The sequence below is a fragment of the Oryzias melastigma genome, linkage group LG3, assembly GCF_002922805.2.
Source record: "Oryzias melastigma strain HK-1 linkage group LG3, ASM292280v2, whole genome shotgun sequence".
NCBI lineage: Eukaryota > Metazoa > Chordata > Actinopteri > Beloniformes > Adrianichthyidae > Oryzias > Oryzias melastigma.
In genome coordinates, this window is record NC_050514.1 from 26920032 (window position 1) to 26947954 (window position 27923).

The 27923-nt window shown below is 39.3% G+C and overlaps 1 protein-coding gene across 6 annotated transcripts in view; it reads left to right on the forward strand.

Annotated features, from left to right (window-relative positions):
• The window catches only part of chd9 (chromodomain helicase DNA binding protein 9), a gene marked incomplete at its 3' end in the record, with an annotated part of 97014 nt that overhangs the window by 2664 nt on the left and 66427 nt on the right, over window positions 1-27923 (forward strand). For 4 of the 6 annotated variants that reach the window (XM_024296024.2, XM_024296025.2, XM_024296026.2 and 1 more), the window contains 1 exon segment: window positions 11452-13076. In XM_024296024.2, the coding sequence (XP_024151792.1) occupies window positions 11550-13076 (1527 nt within the window). 6 annotated transcript variants of the gene reach the window in all.

A 27923-nucleotide genomic window follows, 5' to 3' on the forward strand; every position in this document is an offset into this window, starting at 1 on the left:
TCTGACTCGAGTCCAAGTCATGTGACTCGAGTCCCCACCTCTGCTATCTAGTGCCCAGAATTTCTAAAAGCAATTCAGACACCATGCTCACTACTTTTTTCTTTTTTGCTTAAATGCCGAATATGATGTCACAGATTTCACGAAGTGAAAAATTAATCAATACAAGCATTTTATGACTATTTATAAATTCATTCTGTTCTTTTGATTAATGTTTTATTTAAAAAAAAATGTACAAAAATTGTTTAAACTCAATGCATGTTCTATATTCCCCAATCTAGTGAGCATTCGATGCACACTGGTTTTTCGCAAAGAATTCTGGAAAATTTATAGGGCATTCTATTTTGGAATTGTACATTCTGACAGCACTACAATGCACCATATAGTGAGTAGTGAAGGAATTTGGACATAGCCTATATGTCCTAGAAAGCGACACAAGGTATTTGATTTTGGCTAAAAACTGCATACTCAAACCGCTTGGAACCATAGACATATATTATCATAGGACGAAGCGGGGTGTGACATGACCCATAGAAAATGGCTTACCCCCAGCACTCGTGAAATAATAATAATTATAATATTGCTTTCCAGTGATTATACTGTCTATGCTTGGAACACTTTTGCAATAGATCAAAAGATTATCAGAGTGTTTTTTTTTTCTTTTTCAAATTAGAGGAATTGCTGTTTATTGTGGCCCACAGCAGTCCTGGACCTTAAGGGCCATATTGTCTTTGCAATTCATATTTTTAGCTGTGTATTTTAGCAAAAAAATTGCAAAAACTTGCAGTAAAACTCACCAAAATTTGGACTTGTAGTTTATAGTACCCGGTGAAAATGAAATGTGAGCATTGTGAATGACTCCACCCCCGGAATGGTGATATTTCAGCCGGAGAAGCTATAAAGAAATCTCCATATCAGCGTCACCAAGCTGAATGTCCTGTGGCCATCCCTTAAATATTTTATGGGCAGGCATGTTGTGGCAATTTGGTGATTTTTCTCACAACATGGGAAAAGAGACCATTTGTTCGAGCGATCTTCACAAAATGTAACACAAGTGCCACAAGTTTAAGTCTGCAGCCACTACCAAAGTTTTGTTTATCTTTGTCGTTGGGAAGAGGCCGCCATCTAGAATTAACCAAAAAAGTATCAACTACAAATTTAAACTTCTAAGAATTTTAATCTTGTGGCACATAACTTGTCCAGCATTATTGCAAAGCTACTTAAGAAAAAAGTTGGTTATAGATTTTGAATGGCGTTGGCTTGAAGAATTGACGTTCCCCTATTGCACATACTTTTACTGGGATAATGGGAAAATTGATTACATGAATCATCTGCTCAAGCTAAACGAAGCAATATGACATATGATATGAACATTTTAGAAATTTAAGCAAAAGAAACCTACGTTGCCAAGGAAATTCAAAAGTTTACTTTTGACTGTTCTTCTGAAAGTCACAAAGACTCATTTTTCATGTCCAGATGTCCAAAAAATAAAATGGTTGCTAGGGAGAAAAACTAACAGAAAAGCTGCCATTTTAAAAAAAAGTGTGTTTTTTTTTTCATGAGTTTGTCACATGCAGATGAGGTAGCAGGGGCAGATGGGGAGAGTAAGGGGTGTGTAGCAGCCACTCAGTCTGTGTGAAGGCAGGTCAAGAGGGTAGAGTGGGGGCAGGTAGTGCCTCCGGGCCATACAACACTGCTCTCTGCTTTAATTTTAGCTGTAATTCAATCTTTTTTGTTAAGTTTAAAATCATTTATATGGTCATTTTTCTTTATTTTTGTGATTTAAGTGCAAAAAATAAATCACTAAGGTACCATTGTACTTATGGTTCTGGTCAAAAGTGTTCCTCACAGATGGCCAATCAGTCAGGAGAAAAAAAATAAAATAAAAACAAACAAAAAAACTAACTAAATCAGCAAGTTTTAAGCACATGCTGAGAGGATCCTTACAACATGGATCACTGAAAACTGGAGTTAACTAAGCAAATTCTCCAGCAGGCTGTTGGCGCAGCATTCTTTCCAGGCTGAAAACAGGAATAACTTCATACCAGCGTGAACAGTTTTAACCGGTAAACGATAACTGGTTGTTGATCTATATTTGTCAACCCCAGCCAGAACACGCTCAGTTGAATCCAGGATGTCGTCTGGCCTCAGGTGTGAATAAAAAAACCGTTGAGTTTTCTTAATTGCCATAATAGGTTAAATGATTTGGTGTTTGGTAGGTTGGATTTCTTTTATTCCCAACTTCGACTGAATCATTCAAATGACAGTAAACCACCTTTCAGACCAGTTTGGTCTGCCAGAAGTTAATGAGGTGTCTTCTCATTCTTGATCAGTCAGCCTGGCGACTTTCTGCTCGTCATTAAATGTGGAGTTTCAGTGGCTTGAGAAACCTGTTGAAACAGAAGCCTTGGGTTTTCCATCCATATTAATCAATTATTCTTCAAAGCTTTATTCACGTATTTCTGTAAAAAGAAATGGAGAAAACCCCAGCTCCATAACCTGAAGATGACCAATCAGAGAAAAAGAAAAATGCGGTCTCCATTTTGTCTGAGCATGAAAACAAACACACTTTACCATAATGCATTTCTTTTTTACACCACAAATGTATGCTACATGACCATTAAAGCTAAATGCATGCATGGATATGTGATACCTTAAAACATACTGAAAACTAAGTGTCAAATTAGAGAAAAAATTTTAGTTTAAAAACTTTAAATCTTTATTTATACAAGTTTTGCTAATGATCAATCTAGCTGTAATGCCCTTACAGCTAGATTTGGGCCATCTGCGAACGAAAAATAACCAAACCTGAACAACAAATATCAGGGTTATAGAACCGTCGGTGAGTCCAGAGAGGGAGCATTTTTTCTATGGGCATGCTGCAAGCAACAGGTTGTAGCAAACACTTAATACAACCTGCAAGGGTAAATACACGTAAAGTAGGTGAGATGCAGACATGCTGAATGGATTTTTAACTTTTTAAACACCTCAAATACTGTGTGCAAGGAGCACATTGTTAGTGCTGTTAAAGTCATACATGTGTTCTCCTTGGTAAGAGGAGTCAAACTCGATTGCATAGAGCACCAAAATCCAAAACACACTTAAGGTTGCTGGCTGAACAGGATTAACATTTATTGAACACCCTAAAACTAAATTTTTAAAACTTTTTAATGTGGACCAAACCTCGGGGCACGTCCGGTACTGGTACGCTAAACCTAGCCCATTCTAGAACAAGTACTGATCCGTATTCAGTACCAACTGTCCTGTACCGGTTTGTGGCCTGGAGGTTAAGTAGCTTTGATTTAATTGGTTGTCAAAAATTGATGAGTTGGGGACACCCAAAACATCCTTTATTGACGGGGAGGTTTTCCTAACCATGCGTCAATATGTGATGACTTGGGAGGGAAAATGTGTTGCAATATATTACCAGTGCAAGATAACATCGGGCCGTTAATAACAAAATATCAAATGATCTGGTGTGCCGTGTCCTAGGTGCTGCATACTGTTTGAAATTAGACAGTAAGTGTGTCCTACGGGTACGTGTGTATCATGGTGTACGCAGTCAGTAAGGAGCCAATACTTGCTAACTAATGACTAAAATGTGGTGTTCGACAACATCACCCATGCGTCAAAAGTGTGGAAAGTTTACATTTATTCTTTCAAATACTTCATGATACACTTACCACACACAACAATGGTACGTTCCATTTTTGTGATATCCCTTAAGGTGGTCTCACGATCTTCAAGGGAACTGCAAGACACACCTGCACTCCACCTCTCTACGACCCTTCACAGGCCTGGACAACCCCAAAACCTGCAGCACCATAATTGTGATTGGTACCCAGCCCAGCAGTACTTCATACTTCCTTCCATCTTGTTTTCATGCATCTGAATCAGTCTAGCAGCTTTAGTATTTCGTGAATTCTCTGTCAGATGCAACCACACAGGAGGTCGCTAGTATGTGCATGCATTCACGAAACAGGGTTAGGGTTTCAGTACTTTAAAAGGGTTAACCAAAACATACAGCTGGTGTTGCTATTTGTTTTCAGACCCCACAGAAACTCTCCTATTAACTGGTGCACTCAGAACAAAACTGTTAAGTTTAAAGGGCCAATCTCCACCGTCGTCATGCAGCAGAACCTCCTAACTGCAGCAGGGTGGGAGGAGTTTGCTGCACTATGTCAAATCTTTGACTGACACGGATTCCACATCAAGCTAGATGAATATACAACACACTCTCACTCCAACTTGTCATATATGGATGTGTGGTTTGAGCCCCCTTCACGTCACTTTTTGGCTGTCCCCAGCTCATTGTTTTTTTATGTGCTGGCTGTTCCCATTAAATCAGCGGTCCTACGGGTCGCAAACTGGTACGAGTCCAAAAGGCGCTTGGTACCGGGCAACAGACAGGGAAAAAATGCATATGCTAATCAGGGGTCCTCAACCTTCAGGACGCAGACCGGTACCCTAACCTGGAACTGGTACCCTAACCCGGTACCACGTCCAGTATATGGAAAGGGCCCAAACAACACATCCATAAATGATGAGTTAGAAGTGAGAATTGGTAGGAATATATACAAAAAATACACACTTTTGTTTCAAAGTGATTAAACCCATAAAAGAGAACATAAACACAGATTTTTAATTGAAAAGTCAGGGGTGGCAATCTCCTTGTTCATATAAGTTGTTAAATAAAATACTAAATATGCTGAGAAAAGCAGAAATGGAAAAATAAAAAAAATAATTGAATAAAATTTTGTTTTACAACCTGTTTTTTTGTTATTTATCTGTCCTTGATTATTACGAGAGTTTAAAGGCAGGTTTATTTTCTTTAAAAAGATTTTCAGTAACAGATTTCTTGCACTACACAAGTCTGCATAATGATCAAGAGTTTAAATTGATTGTGGTCGCTGTCTTTTGAACTTCTTTGGAAAGAACACTGGAATTATCAATGAATGTATTGGTAGCCCACACTACCCAAAAAAACTAGAAGGGGTCAAGAAATTTGAAACTAGTGCCTCTTTATGAATGTTTTCTGTTTAGTTATGTGATTGCCCCTGTTTATTCATGACACATTTGAGTGGGGATTATTTAACCTCTCTGACTAAATTGTCCCCCATGTGACCCAGGAAGTTGGGAGATGACTCTCATTACAGCGGTATGCATTATTATACTGTCATCTCATTGTATTCCTCTGATTGATTTGCAGGGATTTAAAAGAATGATGCTGGCTGATGCTGCACTTCAGCAGTTTGGTTTCTCAATCGTCTGAATAGTTTCATTGTTGGCTCTAAAAAAGTATCCTCTGTTTAAAAGTTTATGACAGAAAATCACCGTACTGGAGTCTAACAGGTCATGGCATATTCAGGAGTTTCAGCTCAGAGCAGCTGAACTTTTTCCCTCATTTCTTACCCGAACGCTCCAGACGGTTCCAGCATACCTGTGGCAGAGGCAGACTTAGCAGCTTTCGTTGGGGCATTGACACTTGCTGAGTTGCACGTGTGCGTCTGACTCACCCTCTCCTCCTGCAGTTTGTTCAGTGGTTGTTATTGGCGAGTTGTTTACTTTCCTTTCCGCATGTGACGGTATCGTCACATGACTGAAGAAGTAATACTGGTGTCTGGGTACAGAAAGTGTCTGTTGTAGCTGCGTTTACATGTCTCTAACCGGATCAAAGATTGGATTTGAAATGAACTGTGTACATGGCTCCGGAAAAACTTTATCTAATTATACAAATTTTTACATACGCCAGACGTTCGATTGGAATAACTAATTTTGACATGCACAGAACTCTCTAAAATACCGAAAACGGCCATAGAGGAAGAAATAGCAAGTCCTGTTGTAAATAAACAAAGTTGCAACATGGAGCAAGAAGGTCTTCTAAGCGTGCTTTTATTTTATATATATATATATATATATATATATATATATATATATATATATATTTTTTTTTTTTTAAGTGACTGTTGGCACATCATTTTCTAAATCCGTGCGGCCAGTGCTTTAGTCTTGGACTCGGAGTTAGGGTTAGGTAAATACGTACCAACAACATTTAGTTTTAGACGCACTTAAATTGTGCGGGTAATGCAACAATGTGCATTTTGACTGCACGTATATGTGGGAAAAACATCAGGCTTTATTTTGTCTGGACACGATTGGTAACACATTCACATGATTGTTTGCCCGGTTTCTCAGGACAGCGCAAAGCAGCCTTTCCACATTCGCCAGCTCATACACTGTCCCGAAGCTGCTCAGGGACACAGTTCCCCCGGGAGAGACAGTTTTCCTGAGTCCGGCAGCTCATGCAGAGGACCCGGATGGACTGCGATCCAAAGCTTCCTCCAGAAAGCACACCGTAACATAGCACCCTCCCTTACTCACAGACACGAAGCCACAAAGCTGGGCTGCTCTACTAACACTTGTCTTATCATATGGGGTCCAGATGACCCCAGCCTTAAATTGATGTTTCCACATCCCACAACAAATGTGGAGGAAGGTGGACAGGATTTCATGTCTGCCACGGACACTAGTGAAAATCAAAAATAATTGGGGAAAAAAGGTTCAGCGCGCTGTCTTATGGGGTCCAGATGACCCCACTCCAATGTCAACATACTTAGGATAGCACAAGGGTTACACAAGGTTCTCGCGCGCAAGCCAGCCGACCAGGCCTGTTTGCACATGCTTCGCCACACCATCTACACACAATGAAAAAAACAGCACAGTAATGCCCCAGAACCAGAATAAATTGTGAACATGCAGCACAATTAGATCCACAGTTAGCACAACCCACCTATCACGATTGGAAGGAAATTTTGATCCGAATGAGTCTGATCAGGTCAGAGTATTCTGATTGGCGTGTTTACATGACACATTTTTATTCTGATCAGGCATTTATTCCGACTACTTGTGTCCATGCAAATGTAGAGTGTCACTCAGGTGATGCCTGAGGCTTCCTCTGTCATGGACCCACTCCTATCAAAATGTTGTTTTTGGTGTTTCTGGCATGTTCTTGTAGCATGTTTCTCATGATTGAGGACATATGTAAAGAAAATTGAGATTAAAACTGCATTTCTGTGTATTTGTTTTTACAATTCGTGGTGAATCAGGAGCAGATGGAAAAAAAAAATGCAATTTGAAAAAGGTTTTATTTGTGGTGCATAAACTCCAATGGGTAGGCTTCCGGCTTCCTGCTCTGCATCCACTCCCAGACAAATAGATCCATTAACATCTTCATTTTCCTGGTCCGAGCTGCAACGTGGCTCAAAACTGTACAGTTGGATAGCTCCAATATTGCTCATCATTTTTCGTGCACTGCTTATTTTAGGTTGGGATTGTGAGGGGCTGTAAGCTAGCAGGAAAGGGTGTAAACAGAGGGATCGTGGGAAGGCTTACTATGCAGCAACAGTCCCACACAACTCAGAGGTGAATTTCTAATGAGCTACTGCCACTCTGTTAAAACTATATCCTAAAAAAGTACGTTTTTTTTAAATTTTGTCTAAAATGGATCAAAATATGACTGGAATATGTCTTTAAAAGGGGCTTTAGGAATGGTCTTTAAGGGGAACTTCTTATCTTACAAAAACAAAACAACATTTGAGTAACATATGTGTATTTATAAGAAATGTTTAAAACATAGTATTACATTTTTGCAGAACTTTAACATTTGTTCTACTTCATCTTGGTTTTAGTGGCTGTACAAATGATTTTGTTAGGCATTGAGTCAGACCTGCTGGATACCTTTCTCCTGGGTAGGTCTGTGGCTTACTTGAGATTCCCATCTTAGTTTGAAAATTATCTGTCCAGTTTTATACCCACTTTTTCCTGTACAGAGTGGGGATGAACCAGTAGCCTAGCCAGATACTGCTGGGTGAAGGTTGAGTATATCCTGAACTGCTGAGCGGTCCATCACAGGGCAATACGGAGACACAACCACACAAATTCACATATAAGAGAAACAGTATGAAGCATGTTTTTGGACTGTGGGAGGAAATTGGAGTGCCCAGACAAATGCACTAATGTACAGGAAGAACATGCAAACTCCACATAAGAAGGACCCAGCTAGGATTTGAACTAGAACCTTACAAATTGAAAAATGTGATCATTGTAGTTGTATACAGAGAGGCCTACTAACAGAAGTGTATTTGTAGGGCAAAATAGTTATAGAACAGATTATAAAACCTCAACCTATTGAAATGAAAGCAGCCGTTCAGACTAGATATACCAGCTTCAGGAACAAAAGACATTTCTAGCTGCTTTCAATTCAAGCATGTCATGAACAACACTAAAGGAAAGTAGTTTCTCTGTTCTTTAGCTGAATTGGATGGCACATATTTCAGATTTTTACCCATTTACTTTTCCTGCTCATGTTTATAGCTGAGAGATAATTGTTGTGATCTTTCAGTAAGGCTCTGCTACGATCGAGGCCAGTCAGTTGAATAAAAACGTAGATGCTTAATAGGTACTCTGTCCTGTGGTGTTAAAGGACCTGAGGCTGACAGGAACCTCAGTCATCGGGTTTTATAAACCTTCAGATTATTGTTACCTGCTACATATGTAGAGGAACTGTGAGGACTTGCAGAGACAAAACAAATTTATGTATGTTTTTAAAGCAAACCACGTCTGCACACAGCATGGACAAGACATTTGAAAGGTGGTGATAGATTTGGGAATATTTAATTTAGACTAAGCATGATTGCGTTGAAAACCTCAAAACAGTGGTCCCCAACCTTTTTCAGGCCACTGACCACTTTAAATTGTACAATATTTTCATGGACTGGTCTAAATGGGGCTGAAGTTGGCATTTTTAGGCTTCTGGTTTCTGGAAAAAAAAAATTAAAATAAAATGTTACTACAAAAAAAGTCTTTAAAAACAGTCTAAACATACAAGTTGTTCATTTGTAGAAGCAGTTTCTTTGAAAAAATTCCATAAAGAAAACATCACTTTTTTTTCCCCCCATAAGGCATTTTTAACCCTTGGCAAAAAGATTGATCACATTTTTTCTTTACATAAATCCTCATTTGTTGGGTATTTTTTTCAACACAAAGGAGCATTTCTGTGCTAAAGTTTCTTAAATAATGCCTGCCTAATTCAGCCTTGCTGTAGGAAAATTTTCAAATGTCAATTTTACAAGTTATCACAAATTGGCAACTTTATTGATTGAATCTTCATTCTTTGTAAAATTTTTGCGGCTGGTTTGAACGTGGTGATGAAGATTTTCCCTTTAATGTCAAAGTGGAGGCTAGCAACCAGACGCTAGCTTCAGCAACGTCTGACTTTTAAGATGTGATGGATAAATAAAGCAAAGTAAAATGATGTAACCGTCTTAAAAACTGGCATTTTCTAAATATAATATAAACCTGAATCTCCCATGTCTCCAACTTTATTATCTGCATGTGTGAAACAGACGAGAGTCTGTCGCTGTGTATTAGACACAACTACATGCTACATTATAAGAACTAATTCCGTATGTCTTCTGCTTTTGTCTGTGAACAGCAGCTTTGACGTCGAAGGCTCTTCTTCAGTTTCCTCACTGGCTCTTTTCTCCTCGAGTAAATTTTCCGAATCCGTTTTATTGTTTGGTTTTTGTTGTTAGCTTTGGGCTACTAGCTTAGCTATCCAGTTAGCCTTGCAGGTAGCCGTTTTAAGTTGAGTGACCATTAGGGATGTTAAGAGAATCTGGAAGTTTTTGCAAAAAAAAACTTTTTTCAGGATCGGAAAATAAACTAAACAGAAATAATCCAAGTTAGCGCACTTATTTCTTTTTTCTGTCTGTGGCTTGGTACCAAGTGACCCACGGACTGGTGCCGGGGGTTGGGGACCACTGCCTTAAAATACACCAATAATCCCACCAGAAACCCATTTTGAGACTACCAAATCGTGTCTTTTCCCAGAATGCAATGGGGATATTGGGACATGGTGTGTTTCAGTAATTTTATGTTTTTAATTCGTAATTTGATGAAAATTGTGTCTATTGTTAATTTCTTGTTCCGTAGTGTCGTGTTAGAACCAGCACCTCACAGCATTATGAATCTGGTTGAAATTCCAGAATTTTTCTGTGGAGTCTTCATGTTCCTGTTTTCTCAAAGCACAGGTTCATCTCAGATTCTATGATGCCCATTAGGAGTGTTAATGTGTGTATGGCCTTTATTTCCCTTCATTTGACACTGTAGACTGATGACTTGTCCTGGGTGTGCCCTGCTTTTGCCCCAAATTGGGCTTACTGTCGTGACTCTATAATCGGCATAAAACAGGTATGGGTGAGTTCAAGGTGATTTCAGCAAACTGAGACGAAACTGTGGTATGTAAAATTGCACCCTTACTTTTATATATATATATATATATATATTTACAAATACATACAATCAAAAGATAATTTTTTTTTTTTATCATAAAAAACTTGTTTCCGCTATCTTTGGGGTCCAGATGACTCCACCCATATATTGATGTGTGATTCCTTCCATGACAAATGTGGACAAAGCTGGACAGAATTTCATGTCTGTCATTGGACACCAGTAAAGATTGACAATCGTTTAAAAAAAAAAAAAAAATCAGCGCACCGTCTTGTGGAGTCCAGATGAGTTGCTCGACCGATTTTCAATACATATCCAATATCTTTAAAATATCTACTTCATTTTAATGTGAGAATTATCAGAGTCAAATATAAGTCAGACTGAAATGTTTTTCAGGTACATGGTAACACTAGTTGTTGGTTTAATCAGTGACTAACTTGATAAATTACCTGCTGTAAAAAAAAAAAAAAAATAAAATAAAATAAAAAACGTCTCTTCCACCTGTCCAAATATTTTTTTTAAATCATTATTCTGGTTCTAAAGCAATCTCATCATCAGTTTTTATGACTGGGAGTAGCAAATACTACAACTGATTATGCGCTTTACTAATGCTTGGTCACAATCCGTTTATGTAATTAATGTACAGCTTTATGAACCCAGACAACAGGTATGTGCATCTCTGTGGATCTGGATGAAAAGATAAGTCTGTGTTTAGGCTTCTTTGCACAAGTCAGCATGTGACTGACCTGGAAAGGGCTGTCAACTCGGTGTAGTTGCAGAGCGCTCACATGCGCAGAAGACCTCCTCAGCCTCTGTCCTTCGCTGATGAAATTCTATCTGCTGTCTGCACCTCCCACGCGTTCTGCAGTAGCAGAGCAGACGGCTTCAATAGCTGTGGAGGTGGGGGGTCGAGGTGCACGTGTTTGCGTGTGTGAAAGTGGTGCGGGGTACTGGAAGAAGCACTTGCAGGTGGTTAGCTTTCACCAGCTGCTTTGCTGCACACATGAAATGTAGACAAGAAAAGATACATGTTTGTGTGTAGACATGTCATCTGGTTAATTCTAATAAGAAATCTGATGTTGGTGAGTTAAATGTAAATAATGACATAAATTTATAATAATTTCCCAGTATTTAGTTTCACTTTTTTTTCTTTCTTTCTAACAGGTACCCTATAATGGACATGCTGTAGCTCTGTAAGGTTACTGGGACCAACTCGATCCAGTTGTGCTCCCAAGGTTCCCCCTCACCCTTTGGCCTCTGCCATGGACTTTTTTGACGACCCTAACCTCTTTGAAGGAGGTTTGGAAGGGTTGGAAGAGGATGGCTTCCCCCCGGGGCCATCACTTGTGGATGAGCTCAACTTCAGTGCCGATTTTGAACCCCTCCAAGTGGAGACACTTGGCCCCGGAAAGCATCAAGACATGATGCCGGCAGTCTCGGCTCAACAGGCCCTACCCAATTACAGTCAGCAAATGGGTCATTATGCTGGAATTAAGCCGCAGAACCCCATCGCACAGGCCTTTTCTGGTCCTCAAAGCGCAGGATGTGGGATCATGGCAGACCAGCTTGGCCAGTTTCACAACCCAGCAATTGGTCAAGTGCCTCAATCCAATGGATTGTTCTGCAACAGTGGGAGTCCAATGTGGGGCAATCAAGACCAGAATGGTAACGTGTTCCACCCCTTATCTCAGCAGCAGCAGCAGCTTTGTCATCAGCAATTGCACAACCAGCAACTGCATGTCCAACAGCACGCACAACAGCAAAACCTCTCCTGCCGTCATCAACAGGAGGAGCAGCAACACCGAATGCGACAGCAGCAGCTGCAGCAGCAGCAGCAAAGTCATCATCAGCATCTGTTAAACCAGCACCGACAAATGAACACATCAGTTGTTTCCCTGCAGCAACAGCATCACAACTTCTCCTTCCACCAGGGAGGCCAGTCCAACAGCCAACAGCAAGTACCACATACTCAGCAGCCAATCCAACACCAAATTACTCAGAGAGAAGCACAGTTTTATTCAAGGGTTCATCCCAGTAAGTCTTATTTAGAAAATACTTCTCTGAGTAGGACTCCGTTACAAATACAGCAGCAGGATAGTTACCATGCATTGCGGAGAGGTCAAGCCTTTCCCGGACCAGGACTGGAAGACTCTATCCTATCACACCAGACGCATTCATCATCAAGAGTTCAGTCCCTTTCAACATGCTCTGTCACTTCTGCTAATGCTTACCAACCAGCTCTGTACCCCGCGTACCCCGGGGAGTCAGAAATACCCAGTTTTAGTCAGCTGTCTTCATCTACAGCCACAGTATCTGGGCCCACTGCCACTTCATCTCTCACTTCTACACTGCCTGGGCTCTCAGGGGCAGCATGCCAGTTCCAGTCCCCAGCTCTTATGCGTCAGCTGCACACTAAAACAACCATCAACCAGGCAGACGAGTGCTCCTTCCAGGTCTTGGGGTGCTCCGTCGAGACCCAGAAAAACTGCAAGTCATCGGGGATGCTTGACGAAACGATGAAGTGTTACCCTGGCATTGGCAGGCCCCTGCCCTCTGAGCAGCCTCAGCGCCGTGGGGCTATTAACACTAATGGATACCAAGCCTTAGGAGATGGGCTTTTGCCTTCAGAAGCCCAGGATTCAGAGCTGGAGAACCTGGAACCTACTGACCTGCTACCTGACCTTCTGCCCCAGCTGGAGGACGCTTTCAAGGCTGAATCATGGATAGAAGCCAGTCATAAGGGGGGTGAAGACAGCAAACTGACATCCATTGAATACAAAGCTGAAAAGGTAAGTTTTTTTTTTTTCCTCCAATGCCTTTTCTTTCTGATGTAATGGCAGAACTTAACTGAATGTGAAAGTACACAATATATACTCTATCCATTCTCATATCCCATGGAGGCTCTCTTGTTTAAAGACTTTTTACACCATGTTACATTCTTAAAATTCTCTTCTTAAAGTTCCTCTCCAATGAAAATCTTGTTTTTTGAGTTTTTAACATGTATGTGTGGCATTTTCTTATCAAGACAACACATGTAATAAGAAATCATTTTGTTTTTGCATTTCTGAGTATTTCTCCTTTTAAATTTATGTCAATCAAACTGTTGCAGACTGGCTCTGGTTGAATTAATGAGCCTTCTTTACGTCACAACAGCTCTGCTGCACATGCACTAAACCCTCATCTGGTCCGGCTAGCATGCCTAGCTCAGATGCTGGAGAAGAGAAGATGGTATCTTCCCATTGACTGCAGTGAAATGAGCCGCTGTTCCCATTTTTGTGGTCAAATCAGCCGTTACTGGATTTTTTGTGTCAGTTTCATACAATACTTAAGGTAGCAGGGCTGCGGATGCAGGAAAATGTCCGCAGGACTCTGCGGACCTTCTTGATGTGACCGTGGAAAAATGCGAACGGCGGCTCATTTGACCACAATCTTTTGGGGTAAGTTCCACAAAGCTCTTCACTTCCTCTTCTGAGCTCGCATGCGGCTCAAAACCATACGTCTGGACATTACTGATATTGCTTGACACTTTTATGTAGCAGCGGTGAAGATTTACGTTAGCTAGACACAGAGCTATCATTATCAAACAGGGGGGATCAGGAGCGAGGCTCCAAATGCCACGCCCCCTCAGAGGAGATTTTGGAAACGGAGGCTTCAGATCAACATGAAAAATGGCTTTTTTTAAGATATTTAGGTTGTAGGATTTTGGTTAAAAACTTCATAGTCATAATCAATGTTCCCTCTAATTTTTTGTGCGTCTGAGCAAACACAGAAACTCACTGAGCGCTCCTTCGACCACCATTGGCAACAATGAGGGTTCACTCTGTATTCACGTCTATATTTCAACTGTCTGAAATCTCTTATCTTAACAAGTCATGTAGCTTATTAAAAGAATGAAACTAATAAATGTTCATCAAATTGTGTTCAATGTGAGTGATTTGCAACAATTACAATGAAAAGTAAGAAACATTCAGGAAGCGGGTCCTGCTGTCTGGGAATACATTCAAACTCCACTTTAATTGTTTAGGACTTTTCCTGCTACAAAGAATCTTGAAGTGCTTTCCATAATAAATAAAAGAAAGATACAAATAGTAGTTAAAATAGCAAACATACTGTAGCGTCCGTCAGGACGCAATGAAGAGGCGGAGGCGACCGTTTCCAACCGCGAAGCTTTTAATAAACTTGTAAACGGTTACTGTCGGCCGTAACCACGCCGAATACAACACAAACGATAAAGTGCTCTCATTGGCTCGTTCCTCATTACATTCCTTCATGCTCCCGCAACCCTTCTTATATTCTCCTGCTCCTCCGCCCACCCCCACACTCATCCAATCACACTGGAGCAACAATGCAACACAGAACACATTAACAGAGCATTTTGTCCCGAGTTAACTCGCGATTAATCGCAAATTATTATGTGGCCTTTTTTTAAGGAAAAAAATGTGTGCTTCATGGAATTTAGCAGTTCTACATTAATTATGAAAACAAGAATGACAAAATTTATAGTTTTCATCAGAAATACTTTATTTTGTAACATTGTATTGAGATACTTTCTTAACAATAAAAGGCTGTAACATAAAATGCCTACTTTTCTTTTAATTTTATTTTAATGATCACATTTTTACTATTTCTTTTGATTGTTTCTTTTAATGTTTTATGTAAAGTACTTTGAATTGTCTCTGTACATTAAATGTGCTATACAAATAAACTTGCCTTGCCTAACAAAAGCCCAAGAGCAAGTGAAGGGCATTTTAAATTCAAAACTTCCATCAACGTTCAGTAAAATAAAATAAAAAAACATCAAAAATAAAATTTCCATAACACTTTTATGTTCATTTTTATGTCAGGACCAAATCTTTTCCTCCTCTGCTGAACTACAGTAATAAATGAAATAGAGATTTATCATTTCCAATTAACTTTTGTTTTTTAAAACGTTAAAGACTGAGAAAAGCGGGATACTCTGTGGATAGTTTGACAGTCTGTTACTGCCGCTGCTTTCTCTGGCTGCAGCTCGATCCAGCGACGTGTCCAGCGGAGCTCACGCCATGAATATGCCGGCAGACAGAGAGCTATGCTGGGGCTGGATCACGCTTAAACCTCCAGAACATTTAAAACTTCCCCCGGCGCGCTTGCTGTTCGGAACGTCGGGGGTCCGCAGCTCTCGGGACGCGGCGCCGTACGTGAGCTGGTACCACCCGGAGCCGGGTTAGAGTGCAGGAGCTCTCCAGGTCCTAGTGCCGGGCCGGTTCTAGCTCGCAGCTCAGTGGTTGGAGACCCGCCCGTGAACTAGTGAGAGCAGCCGGTGAGAGAGAGCGGGACGTCCGCGCGCGCGGTATGGAAAGGCACTTATGAGAAAATCCGCGATTAATGCGTCAAAAAAATTGTCGGTGTCAAGCACATGTCAGATTACTTATATGATAATTTTATTTAAAGTTTAGAATAAATTTTATGTTGTGCGCAGAATAGATTTGCTGTGCGCAACGGGCGTGGGAGCAGTGCGCAATTGCGCACGTGCGCAGCTTAGAGGGAACATTGGTCATAATTAAACTACCAACATTTTTTTAATTAACAAAAAACTTGTCATAAGTTGACTTTAATGCTAATATTCATTTGATAGGAGAATATGTGTCATGACTCGTCCATTTTCTGAAGAGCACATGCTTTCTCCTGTTTGGAAACCCTCCTTCTGTGGTCAAGTGGGGGGAGGTGGGCGTTAGGTGGGATCCAGACGGTTTGAAAGCACTCTGAAAACGATATTGGTCAGTCCAGCCTGGCCTCTCTATCTGCCCAGTGCACCGACAGCAGGTCAGGCCTGATTAGGCGAAGAGTGGCAGGAGTGTCTTCAGGACTTAGCTGTAAGCATACTTAGGGCTATATCAAGATGTGGGTCAGGGCAAGCCAGAGGCACTTGCACACTGTCTTGCTTGAGTGTGGGGGAGGTTGCACACTGTTGTGGTAGCTGCCACGGTTTCAGTGTGCGAGTGCATGTGCACGTGTGAAGGAGCAGGCTGTAGGAAAAGAGCGTGGTGTAGTAGAGTGGTTAGCACTTGAAAGAGGGGGAGGGGGTTTGAGAGATGTAGAGGGCAGTTGCCCATAGAAAAAAAAGAGGGCTTAAGAGGGAGACAGTCAGGAGGTACATGAAAAGAAGAATACAAGTGGAGGGGGATGTTGAGAGCATGCATTAGCTGTCTGTAACAGGCTTCAGGCAATTCCTGGACCTCAGTGTGCTGGTAACTTAGCAGCATCCTTGCCCATGAGTGACAGATGACCTGCAGCCAATGCTAAAGACATTTGTATCATGGTCTCGTTCACTTAAGAAAAAAAAGGATACCAGGATTTCAGCAGTAAAAGAATAACTTTTGTTGAAGCCATTGATCCATTTCTACATCCAGGTATTCTACATGCAGAATACTGCAACTTCACAGTTGTGGTTTAGGTGACTCATTTTAGGGTTCCCTTTTTTGACTACAGACACATCACGCTACTTACCGAAATTATGCAACTGAGTCAAAGCATTTTAGGGGTGGAGAATAGTGCTCTGAATCGCTGCGTACCTCATGATACTCGATACATGGCTCACGATATCAATGATATTGCGATACTGCGATAACTGGTAAAAATAATCTCTTAAAACTTACAGTATAAAGAACACATATTTTTTAGGAAAATATATCCCCATTTATTTTTTAGCTTGGACACAATCATAAAAAAGAACTTGTGTCTTATTTCAGCAACAAATAATAGATACTTTTGTGCAACATTGCTGAAATCAGTAATACTATGCCTTTGACGAGCTTTGGCACCAATTGAATTATTGGAATATTGGAATTATCTGTAAAATTTAGTGTTGACAATAGTAAACATGAACATCAGTCCCACTACTTTTTGTAAACAACAGAACAAAAGTAAAAAAAATTCAAGTAGCTGCCAGACACATTGGTGGTCACGACAGCCAGTCTTGCAACCCATGCCCACTATCTACCTCCAAAAAAACGTCACACCAAAGGATGACGAATATAACATTTTACACCCTCTTCAAACGAAAATGAAAAACTCGATTCTTGGTGAGAACCCATAGAGAATCAGTTGCTGGACTAAATATCGCGATATATCGCAATGTCGATATTTTGACACACCCCTAGTGGAGAATACCATCACTTGGTAGCAGTTGATGGCAAAACAGCAGAACCTGTGGCCTGAACTCTAGCTCATCCGCACTGACCATTTGCTCATCTGCAAAGGTCCTTGATTGAAATGGGGCCATGAGCCATGGCCATATGAACAAGCTTCTCTCCATCTGTGTCAACATCCAGCCCTGTGTTGATGCTTACGGGCTGACTGGGCTATTCATGTGCACTGATGTGTGAAGAGCCTGCTGAGTGTGTTTGCTGAACAGGCAAGGCATCGGGGGATAGCAGACCACTCTTCACTCCCCTGCAGTGAATGTGGCTAATTATGGTTTCCAATGGCTGGAATGGTCAGCTGTGTGCACCCAAGGTTCAAAACTGAATAGCAGCCTTGTGTTATGTTTTATACTGAGGTTGAATTGGGAAATACAGGAATCTTCGTAGAGATAAACAAGTATATCTTGAAACTAAGGGCGTAACGATTTGTTCTAATGATTTATATCATTTATGGTTGCTGATAACAATCCAATTCACTGACCTAAAATCGAATCAGAACATCTTTATCCAAAAATTCAAGCAATCTGACTCGAACATAAATACCTGGAACTGAACAGTGCAGGTAACGTTTTCCAGATTCCTAGTATTTATTGTAAGATAATCAAGTGTAATTTAAATATGTGTCCAAACCAACAAATAAAGAAGAATTAGTGGCAAATCCATTCACATTTTAGTTTCATAAAGTTCAGCCCACTGTTATACAATCTGAACATTATTGTAGCATTCTACCACACTGTATGGTCACGTCTTTGTAAGATTCAAAGTGTTTTCACACATTAGGCTGTAATGATGATTTGATCTGTTTTGCAGTGATCACACATGTGTTGTCCGCTGTGATGCCACTTGGTTGTTTGTACTTTTATAGTAAAATAAGCATACCGTTCCTCAATCCAAATGGTATTTTCTAATATCAATTATTGATATATTTAATTTTCAAACAATTTCTTAATGGTATAGTTTGACTCTATAAACAACTTGCCTCAGACAGATCAAACTAGTTTGGTCGTAGGAATAGAAATTGATCAATCAACTGATGAATCATTACACCCGAGAAGAAACATTTGATATCCTGATGCTTTAAGAATAGCATTGGGAAAGCTATTCTCTGATAAATATTCTAATAAATGAATGTGGCTGCATCTGTTAGCAAAACTAAAGATCTATTATGGATGTTGAGGGTTTTACGCAAAAAAAAAAAGAAAAATGTTTTAAAGGATCAGTTTATTTGTGGTTTAAAGCTGTGAAATTTAAAAATTGTAGATTTTATGTGCTGTTGGCTACTTATTGTATTTTGGATGACAGTGGTGTTATGATCAGCCCTTAAAGCAAGACGTTTCTGGTTCAAATCCTTGCTTTAAATGCCTAAGCTGGGACAGCCTGTAGTCCCTTGTTGACCCTGAGACCCAGGAAAAGTGTAAAACTTGCAAAAGTTGTAGAAGTGAAATAGAGAAATTTGTTTTCCAAAATAATACAGTGCTTAAACAATTGCCTTAAATCCCAAACTAAATCTACATGGAATTTACCAGTTAAAGTAAAAAATTGCTCGTACCTTTTTACTGGTGGTGGTAAAGTTACTTTTTTATTGATGGGGGGGATTTTCTTATCTTTTCAATTTTTAGAAAGCAGAAAATTAAAAAAAAACAAGAATTCCAAATCAAGTCTGCCTGATACGTCAATGAAAGGCTTTTTTAAAATATGTTTTAATAAATGTTATTGCTGCTGACTGTATCCAACAGGTTAGGTTTTACAATTATATATATGGGTATTAACTTTATTTCTTTTTTGTCAGCAATTTGGCATCTCTGGGTTTGACATTGCTGTTAATGTTACACTACGACCAAAAAAAAAAAGCATAGATTTTAAACACTTGTGTGGGGGCAACTGCTTATTTGGATGAAATGGGTTAGATTTGTGGAAATTTGTGCCATCACAACATGACAAAGACAAGACCTTGTTGATTTAGAAAAAATACATCTTTTTATAGGATTTTTTCAGGCATTTTATTTTTATTTTTTGACCTTTATTTAACCAGGGAAGTCCTGTTGAGATTAAACATCTCTTTTTCAAAGGAGCCCTGGGTATTACTAAAAAAACTCCATATACTGGAGTTAGTGACCATTTGTTTGTCACAAAAATGTGTGTTTTACTTCAATTTCATAGAAAAATAAGGACAGGTTTTTAGTATATAAAGACAATTCATTTAAAACTTTCCAAGTGAATGTGTATCTTTAATTAAGGATATTTTCAAAATGATTTCTCATTTCCTTTCACATAAAAGTGGAAGTCTGGCCCATCATTTTCACTCTGAAATGACAGCTGGTTTGTATGAAAGCTCTCATCTTTTGTGGCCTTTTTCACTGACCCTGTTATGACTGATGAGCTGCACACCTGCTGTGCTATAGCTGTCAGTCAGATTGAATTGAACCCCATTTTTTTGTGACCTTGGTGGTTCTTCTTTAACACTGCTTGATATTTTCAGTAATAGTCATGAAAATCAGTTTTAAAGCTGAGAAGTAGCAATGCAGTGACTCAGCAACAGGACAGGTTATTGTCCTTCTCTTCCGGATAATCTCCGCTGTTGTCTCTCTAGATTTGCTTTGAGTCAATAGGTTTGCGACTTGGTGTCAACAGGGGGGATGGTAGTAGAGATTATTTACATACAGTGAGAACAAGGAAACCCCCACAAAAAATACTTAAAGTATGGAAGAGAATGGCAAAATGTAATTTGAAAATTTAACATCCAAAAAAAAAAAGTCCTTGTACTGTCATATATATTTCTTCATTTCTGACTGTCCAAAGACACAAGGTCCTATAGTGAAAACTCTCCCACCTGCTGTTAGCCGGCCTGTCTGACAGCTCTATACGGGTCCAGAACTTCTGAACTTTTACCCTCATAGGAAACAACACAAACTTGACTTCACATTTACAAGAGCAGCACCCATCTCCTCTGTTGAGTCTGAAAGGATTGTGTCTAGAAATAAATGTCTGGTGCCGTCGATGCTGGTTATCTGGTCTCAGAGTAGCAGACATTCTGCTGTATCTTGTTAAAAGAGGGTCATTTATCACACTGACATAAGATGGGTATCTTTATGATATCACTCAATAGCAAAGAATAATTTAGTGAAAATTTGAAAAACAGCAGGTGTTGTATGTGGTTGGCACTGTAACCACATATATCAGTGAATTGTATGATTTTACTCATATATTCAACTATTACCCTTAAATATTACCCTAGCATCTAGTTGCTTGAATGTTCATGTATTTAGGTCATTATCACATTGCAGCTAGCTTGGACACATTTGATGTTGGGTAATTCCCAAAACACCTTTTGATTGTACATGTTTTATCATTTTAAAACAGTTTTGGAACCAGACTGTTGAATCACTTCACATGGATAAGAAGCTGCTTTGCTGGTATAACAGGCCACCTTGTGTTTTCTTAGTGTACTGACCTGGCTCCACTTTCTTTCGCTTTCAAATTCACTTCAAGGAAGTTAAGTGTTACTTAATATGGACTCATTATGGTAATAATAATTTAGTATCAAGATGTGAGCTCAACAGTTTTGGTGGGAGTAACTGCAATATCTTGACAATAATGGCTTCTCAACCTTTATAATGACTTTATCCAAAAAACAATTGAAACACATTTTTCGAGATTGTAACCTTTAACACTAAAGCTTTAGCTCCGGTGTTGAGATTTTTTTTACTTCCATAATTATTCCATTATTAATGTAGATTCAGCGGATTCTCAAGTGGAGAAAATCAGCCTTACGCAATCAATGCAAATCAGCAGTTTCTGTCATGGAGAAAAATGGCTTAAAGGGCCCATACCATGACTTTCTTAAGCCTTTTAGAGTAAACTATATCCATGTACATGATCATATATGACCTTAGAAACAATAAAAAACTAATTATTTATGAAATGTTATTTATTTATTAGGGTTTTTTCCGTACCTATAAGTAAAATGACTCGATTCCTGAGGCTCTCTCTGCCGGTGTGTGTGGTTGCCGCCCATTTCATGATGTCATACTAGAGCCTTTGCCAGCATGTCTTTGTTTCTCCCACGAAAATAGTCCAGACATTTTCTAAGATGGATGTACATACCAGTGTGGCCATCGCCACACTGCTCATGTCTTAAAGGAACCCCGCGTTTAGCAAAAAACACTTGTTTGAAGCTGGAATTTATTGAATACAGAATTGAAAGAGATACATTATTATGGATCTAAAGTTTTTTGCTGATCACCGCTAGCTCAGTGGAGAAATTGGGTGTCAATGTTAGACTGGGGATGGTGCTGGCAGAGCAGACTCTTCCTTAAAGGGGCTGTTCTCAATCTGTGACATCAGCACATGAGAACCCGCTCGTTTTCATGGGTATGGGAGGGGCTGCTTTTGAGAGCACAGGTTTTTAGAGGATTATTCATAAATGCACAAACAGATCAAAATACTGCTTTGGGGTTCTTTAAAGTGAGGAATGATCAGTATAATACACTTAAAAGCTCAAAAAGTTGTTTTTTCATGGTATGGCTCTTTTAAATTGTGCCCTTATGCAACACTATACACTAACGATGCAAAGCCAATATGAAAAGACGCTTTTCTCTACGTCAGAATTGGCTGATTCATGTTGATCACATAAATGGAGAAAAAGTTAAGGTATGTCAAAGACACTATTTTTTAACATGTTCAGTGTTAAGGGGTTAAAAAAAATCACCTAAGTCGTTCATTTCATTGAATGCATGAAACTGAAAAAGTGGTAGAAAATTATAAAGTACATGCTTGGTCAAGAGCAATTTCTACATCTAATTTGGTGTATTAAGTTACAATCAAGCTGTCTTGCTTGAATAAAATCACTGCGATTGTGGTGGCCAACCAGGTGTTTTTTCTACATTTGTGGTCAGATTTATTAAAATTATTTTGAAGGTTAGTGTGGTAACTACACAATGTTATTTGGCTTTGTCACAAAATAGAGATGCATGTATGCTACCTTAGATTAGGGGTATGGCAATGAATTGACGAAATGTTTTCCAGGCAAGTTGTTAATCAAATCAAATCAAATTGACCTATACTAATAAAAAATCATTTCAAAATGAAATAAATCGATAATAAATTGTGATGGCAGCAAGAAATGATCAAGCCATTTTTACAGTCCATTGTGTGAGGTCACTGAATTTTGCAACTATGTGACCATACAGTATAGTACAGGGGTGTCCAGACTTTTTCCAAAGAGGACCAGATTTGGCAAGGTGGAAATATGTGAGGGCCCAACCCATTTATCTGACATTGTTTTAGCTATTTTAATAACACTACATTTAAATGAACTGTTTACTGAACACTTTATTGCAATGGCATACTTTTCATTTCTTACCATAGAACAATGTATCTGAATGTTTTTTTTCTAACAAAATCCTTATCAATTTCCCAATTTTCTCACTGTTCCTTTCCAGTTAGCAAAGTCGTCGATGTTATGTCTTGTCTATTAGCGCCTCTTCAATCTTCAATTTTCAGTTTAGTCAACCACAATCATGAAATATGCACACAGTTTTTAGAAACTGTTAAACTTAATAATTTTATGAAAGGAGCCTGAGAGTCGTTGGATGTTTAAACAGGGCCGCATCTGGCCCACGGGCCACACTTTGGACATAGCTGGCACAGTACAATGTTCTAATAAAATGTCTTTGTATGTATTTCGTTGAAATACAAAGAATCTAGAAAACCTAACCTGCACTGGTCAGTACCGGCTATTTATCACAGAGTGACACTGGTTGAGTTTTTAGCTAAGGATTGATGTAAGGGAATTTTAAGCTATTTTAGGGTTTCGCTAGTATTTAAGCAATGTGCTAGCTTTTTTATCTGCTAATATGGCACCTACTGATGTTTTTTTTAGGCTATTTTAAAGTTTCGCTCGTATTTTAGCAACATGCTAATGTTTTTGAATAATTTAGTTTTCTTAGGAATTTTAGGCTATTTTGGAGTTTAGTTAACATTTATGCAGCACGCTAGCGTTTTTGGCTAATTTGGCATCTACTAAGGTTTTTTGGACTAATTTGGAGTTTAGCTCATTTTTACGCAACACACTAAATATTTTTGCAAAATTGGCACGTTTTAGGGGTTTTTAGGCAATTTTGCTATACATTTTTCCGAAATCTTAGGTCAACTTCAAAGCTCTTTTATAGTTCTTTTAACGACATTTTCAGTCTTTTAGCCAATTTAACATTTTACAAATAGCTTTTGAATTTTCAGCAAATCCCCTTTAGCACGTAAAGTAAATTGCGTCACCATTTTCAGTAAAAAGCTTCTGCATCTTCAGCGACTGCTTTTAGCTAAAAGCATTTACTCTAGCATTATTGCAGGTAAATCCTACTTTTCTACTTTTTAGTTTAAAGCTAATGATGGTTAAAATGTGTGCTTTACATTCACTTTGCGCATGACCCGATTAGTCGACTAATCAGATTAAGTAATTGTTGATTAGTTGACTTTAAAAATAATCATTTGTGGCAGACCTAGTCAGAGGCTGATTTGCTGAATAGAGGATAAAAGAGGTCAAAATGGAGACTGAGGGAGACCTGGCTGCTGTAGCCCACAGATGTGTGGGCAGTTACACTGAACAGGTGCCTCCTCACCGTCTGGCTGCATCACTGCGTTGGATTTATGGTTGACCTGCTAATTTGCTGACCAACTTTGGCCTCTGATTTACGTGGCCATTAATGGTCAGAGTAAAAATGTTTTATGTGCTGCCCAATAGTTTTGCCTCCCTTTTAATCTATCTGCATTTACTGCAAGTGCTAACCCACCAGCTGACAAGACTGAGCAGGCGACGCCATAATCAGCTCTGAAACCTGACACCTCACATCGCCCCAGCCATCGCACTGTCACCTTAATACATGAATACCTACGAAGCCCTTTAAATGCAGGTTTTCTTTTGGAAAGCTTCTGAGTCAACATGGCAACACGTTTTCTCCAGACACTCGTGCACAATCCTCCTTCCCTGAAGCACTCTGCCTGTTTCATCCAGCCTGAATGTCCTGTCTGCTTGGAGGCCTGCCAGATAAGGGTGGAGGCGGGGGATAGCGAAGGGTCAGAGGTAAACAGGAAGTCAGAAGGGCTCCTCTGTGGGCGGAAGGGGAGGGATCAGCGGCGGCAGGAGGTGGGAGGTGGAGGGAAGCAGAAGGGAGGAGGGAGTAGTACTTGAATTGAGTGTGTCAGGAGCATGTGGGAATGCTGCCAGCACCAACTGCACAGTAGGTCTGAATTTAAACTATACTCCTTTATGCCGCTGTGCTTTTCTCTTCCTCTTTCTCTGGAGATGACAGGATTTTCTGGGGGTGATGGGATGGGTTATGTTTGCCCAGTGGTCAAACGTGGAGTTTTTTTTGCGTATGTCTGTGTGACTGGAATTCAAGACTGCTTCTGACGTGACGCAACCTCCTTGAACTCGTGTTAACCTTTCACTGGCAAAGAAGGAGGCTCGTCGGCCACAGCGCCACACAGATTTCAGAGGGCTACTTAAAATTCACTTGAAGTTCAGTAGTGTGTGACAGATCTGGAAAAAAGTTTTAAAAAAAAGGCCATTAATGACCTTTTCGTCCTTGCGATTACACTCCATACTACCGGCAAACATTTGTTGAGACGGTGTGTGAAGATTTATGTAACAAATCCTTCTAGTATTTCAGAAAAGTCTTACCTGGTTATCAAGGGCAGGTGCAACAAGTTTGTCCTTCTGTGCAGGTCATACTTCTGTTCCAAGATTTAACTTTCAAGTTGATTCACCGACAACAGAACAACTTGCTGGTTACTGATTTGTAACTTCAGCAAACAACTTTGTCAGAGGGAAATCCTTAGCTTGTTGCCATAGATACTCCTGTAAGCTAAGGCTGTGTTTGCTAAATATTGTGGTGATATTATAAAACATGATATTTTTGTTGAAAGGACAATGAAACTGCTCTCTTCCCTGTGGATGTATTCATGCTGTATTGTCATGCAGAAATTGTTTAATTCAAGGATTTTATATTATTCATGATTCTTCTAATTTTTACATTTTATAAAATATTCTGAATGTGGTTTAACATAAAATTAGGTATAAATGTTTTTATTGTATGTGTATTTGGTGATATATGGTGATTGCCAGTGCCTTGATGTTGTGTAGTCCAGGTAAATCTGTTAGTAAAAAGTGTAAATCCAAGGGAAATCCCTTAAAAAATGTATTAGCTAAACTGGGTCTCATAAAATGTTATTAATTCTCCTAATTTATTTTTATCATAATAAGAACTTAGAAATACAAGCAAATATTCGTGATTTGATATTCATTTAGTGCAATATTTCTTACATCCTAGTCAAAGAAATCAGATGATTGAGCTGAACATTTTACTATGAAACAGCTAGGGCTGGAGTCTGGAACCTGTGGCACCAGAGACACCTGTGGCTCTTTTATAAAAGAAAAATAAAAAAGCTTCTAAATGTTAAAAAGTAACTATAAAGTAAGAAGTGAGAAAGTAGTAAAAGGGAAAAATGTAAACTAACTCAAAATTTAACAAATTTACAAACAGTTGACAAACAGTGCATATCATAAGTTGAACATTTTAACACATTTTTGTGCGTCCTGTCCTGTACTACTAAAAATCTATGGACGTCAATAAGCACGACCAGAATTAACGCACACCGCATTATGTGAATTTTCTATTTTTGAAAAAATTAAGACATTTTAAGTGTGTTCGAAAAAACTTGGCAGGGGGTCACTTAATTAGGGCTGATTTCATTTTAGTATGTTAGATTTATGTTTCTGGCTGAGATGCACCAACAACAGTGAAATTAACTATTTTTATTAAGTCACTATTTACATCACACCAGCTACTACTACTTCTGCTGCATTGAGATGGTCATAAGCGACAGGGTGCCTTTTATTTTGAAAGGAATTTCTGTCAAAATTTAAAAAGAATATTTTCTTTAAATATTTGTGTTTTATTCATGCAAAATTAATAACTGTTTAATTATGTTTATCATAGTAGTAACAATAGCATAAATACAAATCTGTGTCTTATTATTTTAAAGGGTGGGAGAAGACTTTGTGGCTCCTACTGGGTTCTAGTCGGTGAGAAATCAACTCGAATAGCTCTTTCAGAGTTGAAGGTTTCAGACCCCTGAGCTAGAGCATCTCATAAGAGATTCCCCTAAGCTAATGTCTGCTGCAGAAAACTTATGAATGGTCTGGTGCTCAGGAGGATGTTGTTCCTGTCGGCACCGTCGCTTCATCTTTGAGCAACACGTTTTGTCTGTGTGGCACCAAGTACTGGCGAGTTAAATTATACCATGGAACCGCCCAGATGTATTTACAATTCCCTTTCTCATCATAATATGAATCAACTTTGTGCAAAGTATGGCTTTTTTAATTTAATTTCTTAAAACTTTAGAACCTTTTGGAGTAATCTAGCCTGCAGAAATGATGTCAGCAATCTTTTGGGAAATATCTTTTAATATTTTGCTCTAAAATAGATATTTATTCACTTACTAACAACTTTAATGAAAGGTCCAAGTAATGGGATAACTGGAAAAAGGAGTCTGCTGTAAAGGGGTCCCTCTGTGAAAAAGAGCATCACATTAGAGAGGTGCAGGACAGGAAATATTCAACTTATTTTGTATTGATAAGCAATTCTAGTTATAATACACAAGAGAAGTAATAATAATCATCCTATAAAAGTTTATCCATGTCTGCATGCCATTTGCTCTGCTTGCTACCATTGCCTCAGCTGAGAACGATTTCAGAACTGAATGCCTTAGTCAAACTTGTGCGGGTGCTGCAGGTTTTTGGGTGTCTGGGCTCATAGGGGGTTGTAGACCAGAGTGGCTGCATCTTAAGGGGAGCTCAAGTGTGTCTTCCAGTTTTGTTGATGCTCATGCAGCCACTGAAAGAGATATCATGAAAATGGAACGTGCCATTGCCGTACCCGTGGTTAGTGTATTGTGAAGTATTTGTAAGGATGATGGAAGTTACACGCACTTATGACGTACAGGGTTGCTTTGCAGTACTCCAGTTGTTAGTGAGGTGTGCACACTGGCTCCATACTGACCACGTGCAAATGGTGTATGCACGGGGTGTCCACGAGTGTTGAAAAAACATGAAAAATCAGTATGACATGCCTGCATCTCACCTACTTACCCTTACCTGTTGCGCAAATGTTTGCCGCAATCTGATGCCTGCAGCATGCCCGTAGAAAAAAAAAAAATGTATATAGATTTTTGTTCTATAGACTCACTGAGTGGTCTATGACTGATATTTTGTCCAGGCTTTCTTCATACCCCAGATAGATTTACCCAATTTTTGCTCACAGACACTCTTTGATCACCTGAAAGGGAAGTTGTGACTAAGGCATAAATTCAGTTAAATAAGGTGAAATCTGAATTCTTCCCCTATGGCGTCTCCCTGCCCCTCCAATTGTAGGGGCATTTGGAGCTTTAGCAGTGTCC